General features: G+C 38.3%; 1 protein-coding gene across 5 annotated transcripts in view; it reads left to right on the top strand.

Annotated features, from left to right (window-relative positions):
• DENND1B (DENN domain containing 1B) overlaps positions 1-17077 on the top strand; it is a 167175-nt gene that overhangs the window by 33650 nt on the left and 116448 nt on the right. For all 5 annotated transcript variants that reach the window (XM_055815046.1, XM_055815047.1, XM_055815043.1 and 2 more), the window contains exon 3: positions 9817-9860. In XM_055815046.1, the coding sequence (XP_055671021.1) occupies positions 9817-9860 (44 nt within the window). The remainder of the gene's footprint in view (positions 1-9816; positions 9861-17077) is intronic.

Below are 17077 nucleotides of genomic sequence, written 5' to 3' on the forward strand. Positions count from 1 at the left end.
CCATGTTTGGGCACTGTTTATCTAAAGCTTTTGGCTGGGGACAATGTTATTGGAGGATGTTTGGAAGTGGCATTTGTTTACTGGTGTACTAAATATATATCATAGAATCATACAATGGTTTGGGCTGGAAGGGACCTTTAAAGGTCCTCTGGCGCAACCCCCCTGCCATGAGCAGGGACATCTTCAACAAGATCAGGTTGCTCAGAGCCCCGTCTGACCTGACCTTGCATGTTTCCAGGGATGGAGCATCTCCATCTCTCTGGGCAACCTGTGCCAGTGTTTCACAACCCTCACCGGAAAACAGTCTTCCTTGTATGTAGTCTTACCTATGTGGTGCCCTTTCCTTTACAATTTGGATAATGATATTCTGTATTCCGTGGTAATGTTATGTATTCCATTGTTCCTATATATTATGTATTCCAGTATTGCTTTGGCCTGAAAATCCTGTTAGTTACTGAATCAACGCATTTTACTGCTTGTGTTAGTTGGTGTTTAAGGCAAGGGGCATAACTTACAGGGAGATCCTGCCCTCAAGTACTAACAGTTGGGCTGTGTCCAGGATATGGTCCTCACTGGTGGAAGGAATGTTACTGCAGTGTTCAGGCAAAAAGTGATGTAAATAGGTGATAATTTTATCTTCTGTGGTCAAGAGGGAGTTTCCCTACAACATTCTTTTTTTTTTCTCGAAGAAGCAAGAGAATTGGACTTACTTGGGCATTGAAAAAAAATATAGCTAATTAAAAAAAAATTAACAAAAAAAATCAAAATTTAAATCTTTGGTTAAGTTTTTTACTTAATTTCATTTTTTTAGGCGTGTGAACTATAATGTAAGATTTCTTTTTGAGCAATGTCAAAAGTGGATTTTTTGACACAAACACAAAAAAATTTCTGTGTTTCCTGCAACCAGGCAGTTTGCTTTACAGGGTCACATATATTCCTGGTTTCATGTCCAAGCTGATACCAAATTTCTGTTTCTTGAAGGGAATTAGGAAGCAGTAACTCAGGCATCCATGAGATATTGAGATGTAGTCTTAGTCACGTGCCAAAAGATTTTTGATTTTTTTATATGCAGTCTGTATGGGTTCCACAAAGCAAATATAATATTGGACCTGGTGAGATAAAATGTTTTTCTCTGTCTCTGGTCAGACATCACTGATGTGGGAGAGCCAAGTGTCGGGTCATCTCCAGTATGTTTGGCTGTGCAGGATTCTTCCTAGTTTACTTAATATATGTTGCTTGGTAGTAATGTACTTGAACTTTTCTAGATCTTTCTCAAAATCGATCTTGCAGCACTAATGTAGGAAAACGTCATGTAGCCCACAATATTTTTAAAGAACTTTGTATACCTTCATTTAAAACAAACAAAATGCTGCACATGCAATGTGTCTGTGCAAGGGCGTGTAGTGAGTTAGTTTTTCATCCTGATAGGGTGGGATGTAAAACTCTTATTGGTATACAAAGGTAAGTGACCTTAGTCTTACTGTTTTCAATTATTGTTCATTTCATTAGATCACTGCACAGCTTGTCTCATTTAAACTGCTTTGAACAAGAGACCCGGTGACAGCTGTAGTATTTTGTTTTGTAAACCTTCCTCAGACATTAGCAATGACTTAAGGCATAGATATGCTCACTTGCTTGTACTTTTGCTACCTTAGTTCTTAGATCCTCATTTCCATGAGCTGTAATTCACTCATGATTACAAGTTCAAAGTAGGAAAATTAAAGATAACACTGTGGCTCCAAAAGGCATAGAGTTGTTGCCACACTTTACAAGCTCATTCTCAAGACTTAGCAGGTAAAAGAAATTCCTGCTTATCTTGCAAAGAGACCAAATGAAGGCTGAACATATTCATTTTGTCTGTGCACTGTCTGTGAAGTGAACTCTCACCCTGATTAAGGTTTTATCCTGAAGCATGGCTAATAGCATTGCAGCCAAAAGGACCCTTTCTTTCTATCCCTAGTTAGCTGAAATGACTTACTGCTCTGTCCTTCAGTGGTAACAAATTCTTGGGCAAAAAGGGATTGACCTGCGGCTCCGACAGAGAAGGCAAATTGTGGCTTGAAGTTTCAACTATCTGCTTGCTCATAAGAGGGAAAAAAGTACTTATTTCCTAGTTTGAGCACGTTACAGATGGGGAAATTTGAAAGATCAGAGGAACTGTCAGGTCCAGACCCTGTATTGCTGTCAGACAAAGCCCCGCACCTCTATAGATGCATGGATTGTATCTTTGTTTTCCCACATATTAGAAACAAAATTCTACGTTTCCACAGGTGCGGTGTGAGCACTGGTATCCTGAAACTATTTAGTAAGTTAGATGTCTGTGAAAAGATGCAGTTACATTCTGAGCCGCTTAGTAAGTCCATGAGTGATTTGGGTTACTTAGATTTATGGGCATTTTTCAAGCATAAGTGCTACAGAAATAATTTTAAACTGTGGTAGAGTTTCCAGCATACTTGAAAGCCTGACCAGCTTGATGTTCAGCTACAATTAAAAGCAGTTTCCTTAGGTAAAGCTTCCTTGTGGGAGGAAGATGTTTTCATCATACCTGTGAGGAGTCAGTCTTTGTAATAATGTTTCTGAACCTGACTGAAAAGTCACTGATATAAAAATCACATTTCTTATTTGCAAGTGTGCAGCTACAAAGACTTATAGACGACAGTTGCTGTGACTGTAACTGAGGCAGGCTACTAAAATGTTGTTTTCCATTTCCCCTTCATTAAAGGGCAGTATTTAGTCTATGTTTGTGACACTGTTGTTTAGTTCATGCTTTGTATGAGGGAAGTTAAAAGGAAAAATGTCAAAATCACATACTCCAAATACCTCCTTCGATACCAGTGTGAGTCAGGTAACTTTACTGCCTAAATAATTTTTTAAAATAGGGTATAAGCTTTGCAATCGTGTGAAGGCAAGGCAGAGGCCACTGGTGTGGGGAAGGGAAAGCGGACAGGAGACAGCCGGGCTCCTGTGTTGTGGCCAAATTGTGGTTTATTTTGAAAGGCAAGTCCAGGTTCAGCACCTTGATCAAATGTGTTGCTGAGGTTCATGTGTCAGCACCTAGAGACCCAGAAAAATCTCAGTGTGTTAATATACAGCAGGAAAAGGTGGAAAATGTAATTCCTGAAACTCGTTAACCTTTTTCTGTAACTGACGTGGTTGTGAAGTGTCAGTATTTAACTCTTAAAATTGTCAGTGGTCAAGCACTCCGTATTCCTGGTCTTTGGTTGAAAGCAGTCATCGTTCCAGGGGAGCTGACTTGCTTCAGCACAGCGTTTTTGTGCCGTGTGTTTCTTTGCTATTTGCTGAAGTAGCAACTGTTAGAAACTGGTGGCAGTTTAGGAATGCACATTAGTGGGTAAACTGTGAGTAAAGAAGTCGAAGGTACTGGATTGCTAAGATTTGATATAATTTTGTAAATATGCTTTCTGTTGCTTTCATGAAAAGACCAAGAGTGTGGTTGCATTCTGCTGTAAGCTTCCTGGGGAATACTTGGAGTGAGAACAGACTTAGCAGTCCTGTAGAAGTTTCTTTCGGTATTCCTTTGATGAACAAAAAAATAGGTGGACTACCTGATTTGCATAAAAGTGTACTTTCAAGTATTTTCTACAGTGGCACCCTCATTTGCATATTGTCTTTAATCTGACAGGTTTTAAGTGCCAGAGAAGTTAGCAAGTGTTTCTTAGTTTCACTTTTTTTATGAAGTTGCTTCAATGTATTTTGTCCTTGTTCTTTTGATTACTGATGCTTGGAAAGTACTGCAACTCCCTTCTTCCCCCCTTCTCTGTGGCATCTTGCTCTTCCTCCAGCTACTGGCGGGTGCTATGCTTTGATCCCCCAAACCTGGGAGCTGAGGACCACTGTCACACTCAGATCTTCCTGACAGCAGTGCCTTCTGTTCCTACTGCACCTCTGGCACTTCATGTATGAAACTGTTAACAAGCAGATTTTAATATGATGTACAGAAGTCTTTTTTTTTCTTCCTTTTTTTTTTTTTCTCCCCAAGAAGTAATCTTTTTATGTGAATGCTGTTTTTTTCATGAGATGATTTCATCTGTGAAAACTCTTGGTTTGCATATTATGGTTGATCTCTTACTTTGTTTCTGAATCACTGTTGTGGTAATAAAATACTATATTGATACAAATGCATCATTATAATTAATGGTACGAGTTTCTGTCAAATTGTTTTAAGTATGTAGAAGATTTTTGCCTTTGAACAATGGCAGTGTTAGAAACTTGGTAACTTGCTTTAAAGAACTAGGTTTTTTTATTACTGATAACTACTTCTAACAAAATCAGTTCTGCTTATTGCTTAAATATGTGTTTATAAATCTGTTCCGTGAGATAATGATGTATCATTTCAGCTTTATTAATTGCTTTTTCTTGTTCACATAAGAAAAACAATCTGGAAATTCTTTCCCTCCCCCCAGACAAGAAATAAAAACTGTCTGTAATAAGCTTTGCTTTTCTGCCTTCCTTTTCCTCACTGTGTTTCTTCCCCACCCTTGTAACTCCTGGCCCCAGTCTCTTCTTTCCCCTCTGCACTGACAGCTTTTTTCCAATGAATATCTTTATGGCATCAGAGAAAATATAGCTGGAGGGATATTGAGCAGTCATCTAGTCCATTCCTCTGTCCCAAGACATGACCAACTCTGCTTGGCAGTCTTTTTGTATATCCTGCTCCGTCAAACCCACAGGGATGAAGATTCCTTCTCTCCAGGCAGAATGTTGAGCTACTTAATTAACCCGTTTCATTTTACTTTAGCTGTGTTTTTCTGTCTGAAATTATTCTCTGTTGCCATCAATAGAATTACCAGAGGTGATGTTTCTCAGCATGTGTTGTAATTTCTGTTCCATTACCAAATTCAATGTGTGCTAATTACCTTATCCTGTTGCATTTTTGGGTGACGATTGTAATCAGCAAGCTTTATGATTGTGAAAGGGTATTTTTAACTACAGAATTTTTTGGAAAGTTACCACTCAGAAAGCTTTTTTTTTTTTTTTTTTGGTAGTTCTCTGCTTCTCTAATCTGCTCTGTCATGAGAAATAGTACTTTCTAATATTTTCTTAGATTTATTACAGAAGCTAAAATGTGTTGGAAGTTGTTTTCCTAAAAATATGGATGACACGCTTTATGAAGTTACCTCTGTGGGAATAGATTTTTGGAGACGAATTACCTTGAGGGTATGCTTATGTTTTCCTCTTCTCTTAGCATGTGTCATAGTTGCCTGCATTTTTTTTGTGGAGTAGTTCTAGATTGCAACATTTTGAATACTTTTGTTTTTAAGCATTAAGTGTGACTCACTTTTCCTCTTTGTATCAAGTATACTGTACTCTGAGTCTTGGTCCCTCAACAAACTTTTCCATGCTTGTCTCTTCTGACTTGCACCAAGAGTTGCATCTGCTTCTAATTGCGATCCTCAGGGATTTAGCTGGTTCTTTCTGAATCTTATTATAGAAAGATTTCTTCTAAAATATGTATAGACAGACTTAGGTGATCACAAACGATACAAAAGTAGTCAAATCAGTCAGATGTCACAAGTTAAGTCTAGCAAGGTGTACATGAGCTGTAGCCTCACAGCGGTGTGAAATTCACACCTAGACGATACACTTTCCCATGCTGTAGGATATTTAGCAGAGGAATTTTCAAGTGTTACTGGCATGTACTAAGATGAATGTTTATAAGAAATGTCTGTCCTGGATGCTGTAGGCATAGGAAGAAGTGATGCTTGTACATGCATATATCTATTTACACATGCAACGATCTATATATTTGCACATGCTATGCACAAACTATTCTTTGTGTGCACTTAATTTCCTCTTAACTACTACATTTACTTAGAACTGCTGCAAAGTCTTTGTCCCAGAAATGGCTGTTAGAAAAAGAAAACGAGGCGAAACTCAGTAATTCCTCAGCCACAGCTATTTCTGAGTGATTCTCATCCTCTCACCCATAAAATCAGCATAAAATTGACCTAACATTGTCAGATCAGATGGGGTATCTGGAAAGTAATCCTCAGGAAAAAGAAATTCAGTCTTTGTAAATCCAAAGATAAAGTGCGTAAAGTTGTAGAATTGGATTATACTTTCTCTTTTTATTTCTAAATCAGTATCCTTTTGTTTCTTCCTTCACAGCACTTGTGAGAAGTTGCCACAAAGATGTGTCAGATGCTGCCTGAGCCTAGCTCCAAAAGCAGAAACAAACATAATCTTTTGAAAAAAGCCCAATCCCTGACTTGGATAATTATCATAAAATCCCAAGGCTTATTACAGGTGTTAGGGTTTGGTTTCAGGGAGCAAAGGCATAAAAAGTGTGTAGTAACCTTTCTTTTTGAAGCACAAGTCGCATCAGATTTTCTTACTTAATACATGTATTGCAAGTACCTACTAAAATAACCAGTTAAAAGCCAGTAATAACAACAGGCAAACCTAGCTCAAAGCAGTTGGACAAATCTTGGAGGCATGTAATTTTTGCTGAAAGTAGCACTGAATGTTTTTCTTGAATTGAGTTAGGAATATTTTTTTAAATGTTGGCTCTTTTTTGTTTTCATGGAGGAGTACTAAGAGTATTATTCTGCCTGTTTAGATCACATGAATTTAAGTATCCTTTCATTACATAAATATCCTTTCATGTTATGAAAATAAATGTTGTTATACCTGTAGTTGAGTGAACTGGAATTTACTTTAGAGTTGTTTTTATCATTGCAAGTGAGACCACAGTAGTATGAGAGTGCCCTAATATGAAGTAAAGATAGCAAGCTGAGCAGGACACTAAATTATAGTTGGAAGTTTTATGTGTTAACTTATTTTGGTACCCTGATATGCTATCAGAGGTTTTGGTCTTGTTGCCAGTAGGTAAAGAAGGGTGCTCCTGTGAAATGCTGTTCAGCTCCATTGGTGCCTCACTCAGGTGTGAATTTTACCCGTTTTTTGACCCCAAACCCCAAGTTACTTAGAGCCAAGTCTTGTTTAATTCTGAGGTTGTGCTTTGCTCCTGATTGTGATCTTTTAAAAACACACTTGGTGGCTTTGCTGTTGTGATCCGCTTCCTTTTTTGAAGCAGGGCAGTTACACTTCCACTAAGGACAGTGAAAGAAAGAAATTAAGTTTCTTTCTGATTTTGAAGTTACACCTTAAACATTTTACAAAGTATCCGAAAACCTTATGATTTTGTTACTGTGTTGCTAAAGCATTCAATGTACTAAATGTTTCTCGTGTAACTGTACTTCACATCTGCCAAAACGATCTGCCTGGTTCCCTTGCGGTGAGACGGGAGCTCGCCGAGCCGCTCTCCGGGGTGATGCTCCGCCAGCCTGCCTTACGGCAGAACAGCCAGGGCGCAGGCGCAGGCAACAGCTCTCGAGTTTTGCAAGAGAAGCCGCTATAAATGGTACAGGACTCGAGAAGTTCTGGGCAAAAAATGGGTGATAAGAAAGGGAACTAGAGGCAGCTGGTAACCAGCTTATGTTTCATGAGGTCTAGCAAATGCTTAAGGCTGGATTGCTGCTGGGTGAAGCAGTCCCACGTTCTTCTCACCACAACTCCCCATTCCCCAATTTTTCTTCCTTTCTTCTGGCACAAACCCAGTGTTTCTGGGGAACTGATCTAGTTGACACTGACCTGAAAAATTCGACAGTTGGTTTGATCTTGCTCAGTTCCCTTGCCTGGTGCAGTGTGTAGCCGTGGAAGAGTCTGCAGCAGCAGGAGAGAGCTGGTGGTGTGGGACCACCAGCAAGTAGCTGGCAGTGGGAGTGCAGTGAGATTGCTTGTGTCCAGAGATGTTTATGCTTGAAATGTTTGTGGACATATGGCCTTAGATTTGCAAGCTCTTTTAAAATATATTTTGCATTCTGTACAATTTCCAGTGGTTTTTAGCGATTTATGAATCACTTAACATGGAGTATTTGATATCCATTACCATGCTTGCTGTGCCTTGAATTTATCAGAGATTGCAGTTGATATACAATGACTTTATTTTTCATGGTACTAAATTGGAATAAAAACAAGAGATCCCTTTCAGTTCAGGCACTGAGATATTCAAACTCCTTTTGTATCTGGTCATTACACAGATGTGTTTGTGATTGGAATACAAACAAAACAGATGGGGCGGAAAAGGTCTCTTTTAAGTGGCTGTATGTATTTGCTCTCCTATTTTTATAAATGTAGCATCTTGTCTCATTTCATATATGCTTCCAGAAGTTCTTGCTTCTGCTAGATGGAGGAAGATTCCTTGTGCAAAATACATACATTTCCATAAATAATAGTTGCAGAACCCTCCCTGGGAGCAAAAATGTGCTTGTCCAATAAGAAGAGTCAAATAGCCACATTTTTATCTAAAATCTCAATTAGATTTGAATTAGATGAAAATTTGTCTAAATTAGGTTGAGTTGATTGACAGGTTGAATTTCGCAACACTTCCAAACTGCATGTTCCCCTGTTGGTTACCAGCTGGCCTGGGGTGAAGGAGGAATGCTGGCGTCGGGCTCCAGCTCCCTGTGAGTGGGCCAGCGGAAAACACGGGTGCAGCAGCTGCGTGTTGGATAGCGGGATCTGAAATCAGCAGCTGGGAATGGAAATACCATCAAGGGTGTTCCCCGTCCATTAAAGCTTCAATTTGCAGCAGCAAACATACGTGGGAGGATGAAGAAAAGTAGAAACCTCTGTAATCTGCCAAAAGTGGAGAACCCTCTGGTTCTGACATAAAATGTACCAGTAAGAAGGAAGTTTCTGGTTTATCGGATGGTGCTAGTGCTAGAGAGTGAAGTGGAAATCCGAATATGCTTCCCAGATCTTGGCTGCTGGGAAGACAGGAATCCCAGCAGCTCCCAAGGTAGCCGGGAGGTTGCAGCTCTCATCAGGCAGTGTCCCTCGGTGCCTGCTGGCAGGTTTCTCCATAGCCTTGCAGCCTGCTGCCCCCGCGGGGTCTCCCCCTGGCCTGGGCTTTGGTGCTGACCTGGGTCTCCCTTGCCCGAGGCCGGGTAGTTTTGCCTTAGCACGTGGAGGAACGCTGCTGTTAATGTGTTGGGTGGAAGTACCGTGAAGCCTCATGGGTGCCTGTGGCACAGTTTTACAGTAGCATCTCGGGAAGGCTTTGTGTCACAGGAGATTAAAAGCTTTGGGGGGATGAAGAGCATAATTAGTTTTTTGTTGAAAGGTTACGGTTCGGGTCGTTGTGTTACATGATGCCTTCAAAGTAGTGTTGATTGTAGACTTATAGATAGCCTAAGTAATACTGATAGTTTTGATAATTAACAGTTTATAATAGGTTAATGAAAACTTGCAAGAGATTTTTGAAATGCTGATCTTAAATGGCTCTGAATAGAAAATATTTGAGCATGCTAGTTCTTCTAAACTTTTCCTTGAGTGTGCTGGTTACATTGGTACTGTCTTTAAAATCACAAATTACACTGTTCTGTTCCTCAGAGAGATCTTTGTTTTCCCCTTCTTACCAATTTAGATCATTTTTCCCTTGGAAGTAAAGAGGTTTTATAGCATTTTATTTCTTCATTGAGTTAAAATGTGAAAATTGAACCTGCTTAAAAAATGAAGTACTCAAAGGTTAATGAGAAAGATTTGAATATGAAAATACCATAATCTAGTATGTTATAACCTACTGCTGTATGTAAAGCAATAGACATATAGAATCATAAATATGACATGTCTTTTTAATAATCCAGTATATTCCTTAGATTTTAGATACATTTTTACACTTGCCTCAGAGCTTGATGCTAAGCTGACCCTCTTTTTAATATTAAAATGTACTCTGACTGTAATACTCTGTTCCTTTGCCTCTGATTAATGCTGTCTGTCAATTATTTACAGATCCAGTGGTACTGTGGAAGTTCCCAGAGGACTTTGGAGACCAGGTTGGAAACATGAGATTGAACTTTTATTTTAAGTTTAGAATAATAATAAAAAAGCTCTCCTATTCAGCTGTGGAGAGGCAGATGCTAATGATAGCAGGAAGGAAGCCTTCACCCAACTGGTGGCTTGGTGATTAAAATGCCTTTGTGACAGGAATGTGCAGTAGCAGTTGTAGAGCACTGTAGATCATACTAATTCTTTGTGTCACCTTACTTTTGATACAGAGTATTTTATAAGCTGTTTCAGTTGTAAGTGTTGGGTTTTTATCTGTTGTAGGACTGAAAATGTGGAAAATTTATCAACAAAACTTTTCCAAACATTGATGTTTTAAACTGTGTTAACAAAAAAGTTGAAGGAGCTGCACATGTATGTCCCTTTAACGTCAGAACCTGTGTGTCCCATTCCTTTAATACTTTACAGTGCAAAATCTTATATATTTATTTAATAATATTTCAGAGATGCCCTAGTTATTTGCTTGGGAAAAAAAAAATATCTGCAGACCTTATAAGAGGCAATGATCTAAATGTACGGATTTTGAAAACATGAAAATTCTAGTTTCTATCTATAATTAGTCCTTAAAGGAAGGCTTATGCGTACAGGATTGATGGATTATTTCACTGTTTGAGGTGGTGGCAAAGCTATTAAGTAGTGCGTTGGGTTTTTTTTCTTTCTCTTGGACTATTTTATTAAAGTTATTAATATTAAAATTTAACAAAACTATTACATTTTATGATTTCAGCAACTTTTAGATGAGTTTCTTCCATGGAAATATGTTTATTTTCATGAACACAAATACATAAAACCACTGAATGAAATAAATATCTCTGACTCAGTATCTCTCTTTGCTCTTCTTTTTAGACTGATACCGTCAAACATTCTTTATTGGTAATATCACTAAAATGGATGATCTGGAAATATTTTGTGCAGTAGATCTTGATAAATAGTTGATATTTTTTTAAAAAAATCAGTAATACAAGATTCTATAAAGACAGCTGTAAGGTGATTCATGATGAAAGGGATAAATATACAAACATAGAAGGTAGGATGTCTGGTTAGGGAATAGCATCAGTCAGAAACATGTGCAATTTATGAGATAGTGATAAATGGTACATGAGCAAAGTGTACTGGTAGATGTTCTTAGCTAGACATCCAGCAAGTTTTGATAATTTTCTTGGCTGCAGAATGATCATCTTTATTGTAATTTAAATTCTTTTTTTCTAGTTTTTGTTCTTTTTCTTTTGCCTAAGAAAGACTTGATCTTAAAAAAGAAAAAAAAAAAGAGAAATTATGTATGAAGAAAAATGGGAGCTTATTCAGTAAGTCGAAGGTTATTCAAAGAACAGCTGGTGTAGAAAAATGATTAGAAGATGAAGCCCACTAAAGACTGGAGGGGAATCGTACAAAGACGCAATAGACGTACCTAATCTATAAAAACTAGAGGCCTCAGGCAGCTGTCTGCCTTTGGGGTCTGAAAAACGTGCATCTGCACCTTGTGTCTCAGCAGCGTAGATAATGTAGTGTTTCAGGTAAATTGATTGTGTTCCTGGAAAACAGTATGTTTTAATCCTCATCCTTGCAAGGGAAACTTTCCTGTTAGAACCACTGGACGTAGAATATGTAGCAGCTTCTGTAGCAAACCCTGAGCCAAGTAGTCAAGTGAAATCAGCAGAAGCCTTCTGTGCGTGTGTGTGCGTATTGAACTTGGTAGGTTTGTATTGGAGACCTGAATATCCACCGGATTTAACTTTTTACAAAAATGAAATTTCATTAAAGCTATCAAGGCCAATTTCAATGACGTTTTGTGGGGAGAATATTAAAAAAAAAACAACACCCAAACCCACCACCACCAATGATAAAAAAACAACAGAAAAAGAATATTCTTCATTCTATTTCCCAGTCATTTCTATTTTAAATGTAAAATGTGTGAGTTAGTTTTTGGATGTATCCCAAAGAATCATCTTTCCTAAAATCTAAGGGCTGTCTGTTTGCACAGTGATATGATAACAGTGGGCAAAATATTTTGCTCTCTTCCTGAATTTTTCTACAGTTTATCATGTCACCTTTTTGTTGCTTTCATAATGCAATGAAAACTTGTCTAAGCCATTTTGATAGATTCCTTCTCTCTCTCTCACATTCGTCCTCTCAGTGTGCCTGAACTTTCCAATGCTTACTTGTGCCTAATCCTCTCTCTTAGTCCTGTGGCCTACCATTTTCTTTTATGCTGGCAGTATTCTTCTTTGGGTCTCTTTTTTTTCCTTAAAGTTGACTTTCCAAAATCTTGTTTTGCAAAATGGCACTTCTGTTTTAGATGTGATGCAGAAACTACAGATGATCAGGAAAAAGAAGACATGAGTGACTTGCATAATCACATACTCACAGGTGGTCCATTAAGTAAAGGAAATATTAAGGCGCAGTTTTGGTACCACAAAAGAATTTGCAAGATTCGTTATTGATTTCTTTATCTGCCAAGACTGCAGGGAAGCCACATATTTTCTATCTGGTACTTCTTCAGATGGCAGAATAAGAAGGAGAAGGGAAGAAACATAGACGAGGGAAAATGGGGAAAGAAAAAAAGTAATGCTTCAAGGCAGGAAATGAAAAATAATTCTCTTTGCCACGAGTATTTCAGGAAGTGCTGTGTTGGTGTTGTTGCTTTTTGTATTTTTTTTTATATATTTTATGGTGGGAGTTATTAACCTTTTAGTGACTTTCAAGACTATCAATTCAATAATGAACTCGTGTTGTGGAGAATTCTAAGTAAAAAGAACCACACTACCATTTCAAAGAAAATCTTTATTAATAAAGTACCCCAAAAGCTGAAAGAAGTAATCTGTTTGAGACGACATAGAGTTACAATTTACTGTTGTACTGGCATTAATGCTGTAAACCTAAGTTTGACAGTGTTGAAAAAGTTCCGAATAACCTCAACACTGTAGAAAAAATTAGAAGATTCCTCATTTGAGCATATAAAGTGCTTTTGTGGTTATCCTCACAAGCTAACATTTGGATGAGGAATGGGTTCTAGCCATTTAATGGAACGTTTTTTTTAAATTTAAAATACGTTTTGAATATATATGCCTACAGGCATACTACTGTCTTGTAGTATGTTCAGTACTCCCCTTGTGCTCAATTGATTTTTTATGATAAAAGATGTGTATGTTTTTAATCTTGAAATTCCTATTTTGTTTATCAGACTGGTTGGACTAGAGTTTAAGTTCAGCCTTGCAAGCTCATTTGCAAATGGAAGTCTGTAAAAAGAAAATATTAATGCTATGGTAGCTGGAAAAAAGATCTGGTAGTTTTAGAAAATGAAGTATTCTTTAAGTGCTTTAGAGAAGCAATCCAAATAAAACAAACAACTTTGTTTCCAAAAATGAAATACTTCATAACTGTTGAAAAAGTAGTTGTGTGTCTCTGCCAAAATTCATGTCACCCAGCACAACGGAGATCTGCTGACTCCGGCTGTCTTGTCGTGGCAGCGGAGTCGGTGGCAAAGCCCTGTTGATGTCAGATGTGCCTGGATGCCTCCAGTATGCCTCTCCTCGTAGCTGTTCTGGAAATAAACACACTCAAGCTCCCAGTAACTTCATTGGGTTGAAACATTCCTGGGAAGAGGAGTAGTGCTGGCACAAGGAAGGGCGAGAGCACAGTGCCGACAGCACCAGCAGGTACCAGTGGCTCAGCCAGGGGCAGTGCTGCTTTCTGTGTTGTCTTAACCTTCGAAGCATGTGAAGTCTAACATTTCTTACAAAGTTAGTACTTACAACTATTTTAGATGGTATTTTTAGCTGTGTAAGAATTCAGTTGCTTTTAAATCTGACTGCTTATTGGTCCAAAGTGATTTCCATCTGCAGTAGGTCCCAGTGTATAGAAAAACGGATCCATTGAATAGCTCTTATTCTTCTCCTTTCTAATCACATAATAATTTCTTTCTTTGTCTGCCACTTCTCTGCTGGTGAAAAACATCTCACCAGAAGGATGAGACAAATGGCTAATACGGCAGGAGATTATCTTGCCACTTTAGTCGTATCAAGTATGACAAGGGGTTGTTGACTGAAGAGGTGGGTTGAGAAGGAATTGAGATTGTGCATTAGAACATTGGTAGTGTTGCAGATTTCATCTGATCTTCTCTCGCTCTCTGCTTTCTAAGGCAAGCAGACCAAACCTGCTTCTTCATGTCAGACTTTTCCCAAACGCTGCAGATGAGTAAACAGTGAGGGATGTGGCATCCCATGTGAGGAATCTCTACTATTTGTTATAAAGTTACTGTAACACCCTTTGTGTTATTATCTCATATTTTATAATTCATGTTTTATAACATCTGGGTTCTATTTTTTAATGTATCACATTATGCAAAAGCGACCATATGTGAGCAATAACCTTACTCCTTATCCTGTAGTGACCTAAGTACTAAAGCCTGATATTATACATGTCAATCGGATTCATGTGAAAGTACTTGTATATATAAAATATATAGATATACATGCGCGCATGTAAACATCAGTTGTTTAAGGTATAAATCCTCTGAAGTACTAATATGTAATATGCTAGCCTTCCCTCAGCATACACTTACTGTACAGTCAAAACAGTAATTGTACATTTTCGATGTATGTATTAACTATTAAAAGTTAAGCCTGGCTTAAATGATTGTCTGATTGGAGTCAAAGTGTGCTCAGTTTCTTGCAGGATGGAATATTTAATTGCATGGATTGTGGCAGCAATTATATAAATGAGGCCAATATGAAAGAGATTATATTATTTTTTGAAAAGATTTAAATAATAGTACAAGTTTTATAAAAAAAAATATAAATATATATACCTCCAGAAGCAAGCTAAAATCTGTTGTCTGAGTCAAAATAACGTGTGGAAGGCAGTTGTGCTGTTTTTTTGTTCCTCTGTGCACTCCTAAGAGAGCGGCAGGAACCCAGGAGGTACGAGACTGTTTACACTCTTTCAAGGCTGCAGGCGTGCTGTTAGGGGATGCATCTCACTGGCTTTCCGCATTGGATGGCTTTGTTCTTTTATACTGATGAGGCGTTAAATACATGTTTCAAATGTTTATGCTAACTAGGTAGGTGCTTGCTTTGTTTTTGTCAGTAAATCTTGAAAAGGGTTTTGGGACTTTGTTGCATGTGTATTAATAGGTTTGATTAGTATTTGGGTACATTGGTATGAGAAGGGAGGAATCTAATGAGATTACTAATTTTCAAAAGTATTTTTTTCTGAATGTTACACACCATTGTTTAGTTTTAAGGATATTTTGGAACTCTGATCCCTGTGTAACTTTGAGGAAAACAATTAACCCAGCTGAGATGATGGCAACTTTGTGCATTGCAAGTAAGCTTTGTCAGGGTAAGATAGTTTGTTGTAATTTCCTGACAATTCATGTTTGAAATACGTATTGCTCTTACTGAAGAATACTGGGTGTGTGAGGCAGCAGTGATTGCTGTCTATGCAAATCACAGCTGATAGAGAACTGGCAGGAAAACACGGAGGTGTATTTATAGTGACCAACCGCCCTGCATGAACAGAAAAGATCTATCTGATCTTGATAAACATTCTGTGAAATATCTGCCCACCTAGACATGCTGGGAACGCCCAGGATCGACAAGACCCTTGTACCATTCAAGATGTGAATATCCCAAGATGCAGTCTCAGGGTTTTTTTTTAATTCATCCTAACAGAGACAGAATAAATCTTTGAGACTTTTATTTATAAAATCATAAAAGCCCACTACTGAAAACGTTGAACTTTCTTGAAGTTTTGAGGACAGGTGGCAATATCAGGCATGCTTGTTTTCAGGCTTGTGGCAGTTTTGTTTTACAGAGCTTTTAAGTTAAAAATGTTGAACTTGATCAGCATATGGTACTGGCTATCCTCATCTCTACCAGCTCTTTTGTTATCTTGTTATTGTTATAGGTCTTAATGACAGTTGTAAGCCATAGTTCTGGATGCAGGGGTTAGTCCACCCTGGGGAGGAGAGGGAGAAACAGCAGTGTGGATTATGGAAATATGAATTGATCTAAAAAGCAGCTCTCTCGTAACAGAATGGGACTCAAAGAAAGACTGGGGAGAAGCTGGTGAAAAGACGATGGAATATGATGTGAAAATGATCATTTGAATGCTTTCCTTTTCATTCCCAGCTGCTGTGTTCTGGTGAAAAGGCATGCATTTGTATATCTTAAGGCTGGGTGAAAAAGGGCCAGATGAATGGAATTACTTGTTAGATATGTTTTCGTTTTGAGTCAAATAAATTATGTACATTTTAATAGACTGTATGCATATGTTAGCCATTTCTTTTTAATTATACAGCCGTGATATTGGGGGACTACATTTTGTAAAATGTTCTTTTCTCTGTTTGCTCAAATAAGTACAGTATTTATATTTGACTGTCCTTCAGATATTCTGTATCATCCTATCAAAAATATCTGTTAGTGATTTGGCTTTTCCTACAGCCTTCAGCGATGTGCCAAAACAAAGAAGAAGAAATTAACTGATGGCTGAAATGGTGATGACAATCATTTGGAATGTCTTCCAGAAAGACTGCCAAATTGTCATGTGTGGTGGTGTTGTACTGCCCTCGACTGCCCTCAGAATATTCCAGTCGTGTCACTTAATTCCTTATTCCATGCTACAATACACTTCCTCACCTACTTGCTTAGCACCCTCCGTCCACTTTAGTCTTCAGTATGTTGCCTCTTCTTCTACTTTCAGCGTTGCTGTTCTCTCAAGCTTACTGCTGGATTTTTTGAGGACTATCCTAATTGGCTCAGCTCTTTTTATGTTTGGTACTGTGTGGTTCCTGAAGCCTGTATTTGGTTCCTGAACTTGTATTCCTGAACACTGTGTTTGGTTCTTGGCTGTTGCTCTGCCTTTCCTGATGATAGTTTTCTGCAGAACTGGGAGAGTATCTGAGGTTCACTGTTACTGCTACAGGTATTTGAAGTGCCACTTCAAGTAACTTGTTTGTATTTTGTTAAATAAAATAACTTCCTTTTACTTATGTTAGGAAATGGTCTCAGATCAAATGCCATAGTTCAGTTATGATGATTGGAACCCCAGGGCAATCTGGTGCCAAAGAATGAGGCTTGATGGGACCGAGATGAGGAAGTGGAGCAGCAGAGGACTTTGCCAGCAGCAAGAGCAAGGCAGGGGTGGTTAGTGGTCTGCAGCTACAGGGGTCCAGACTACATGGTTTGGAGTCTTGGATGAGGAGTAA

This window comes from Falco peregrinus, chromosome 10 (genome assembly GCF_023634155.1).
Source record: "Falco peregrinus isolate bFalPer1 chromosome 10, bFalPer1.pri, whole genome shotgun sequence".
NCBI lineage: Eukaryota > Metazoa > Chordata > Aves > Falconiformes > Falconidae > Falco > Falco peregrinus.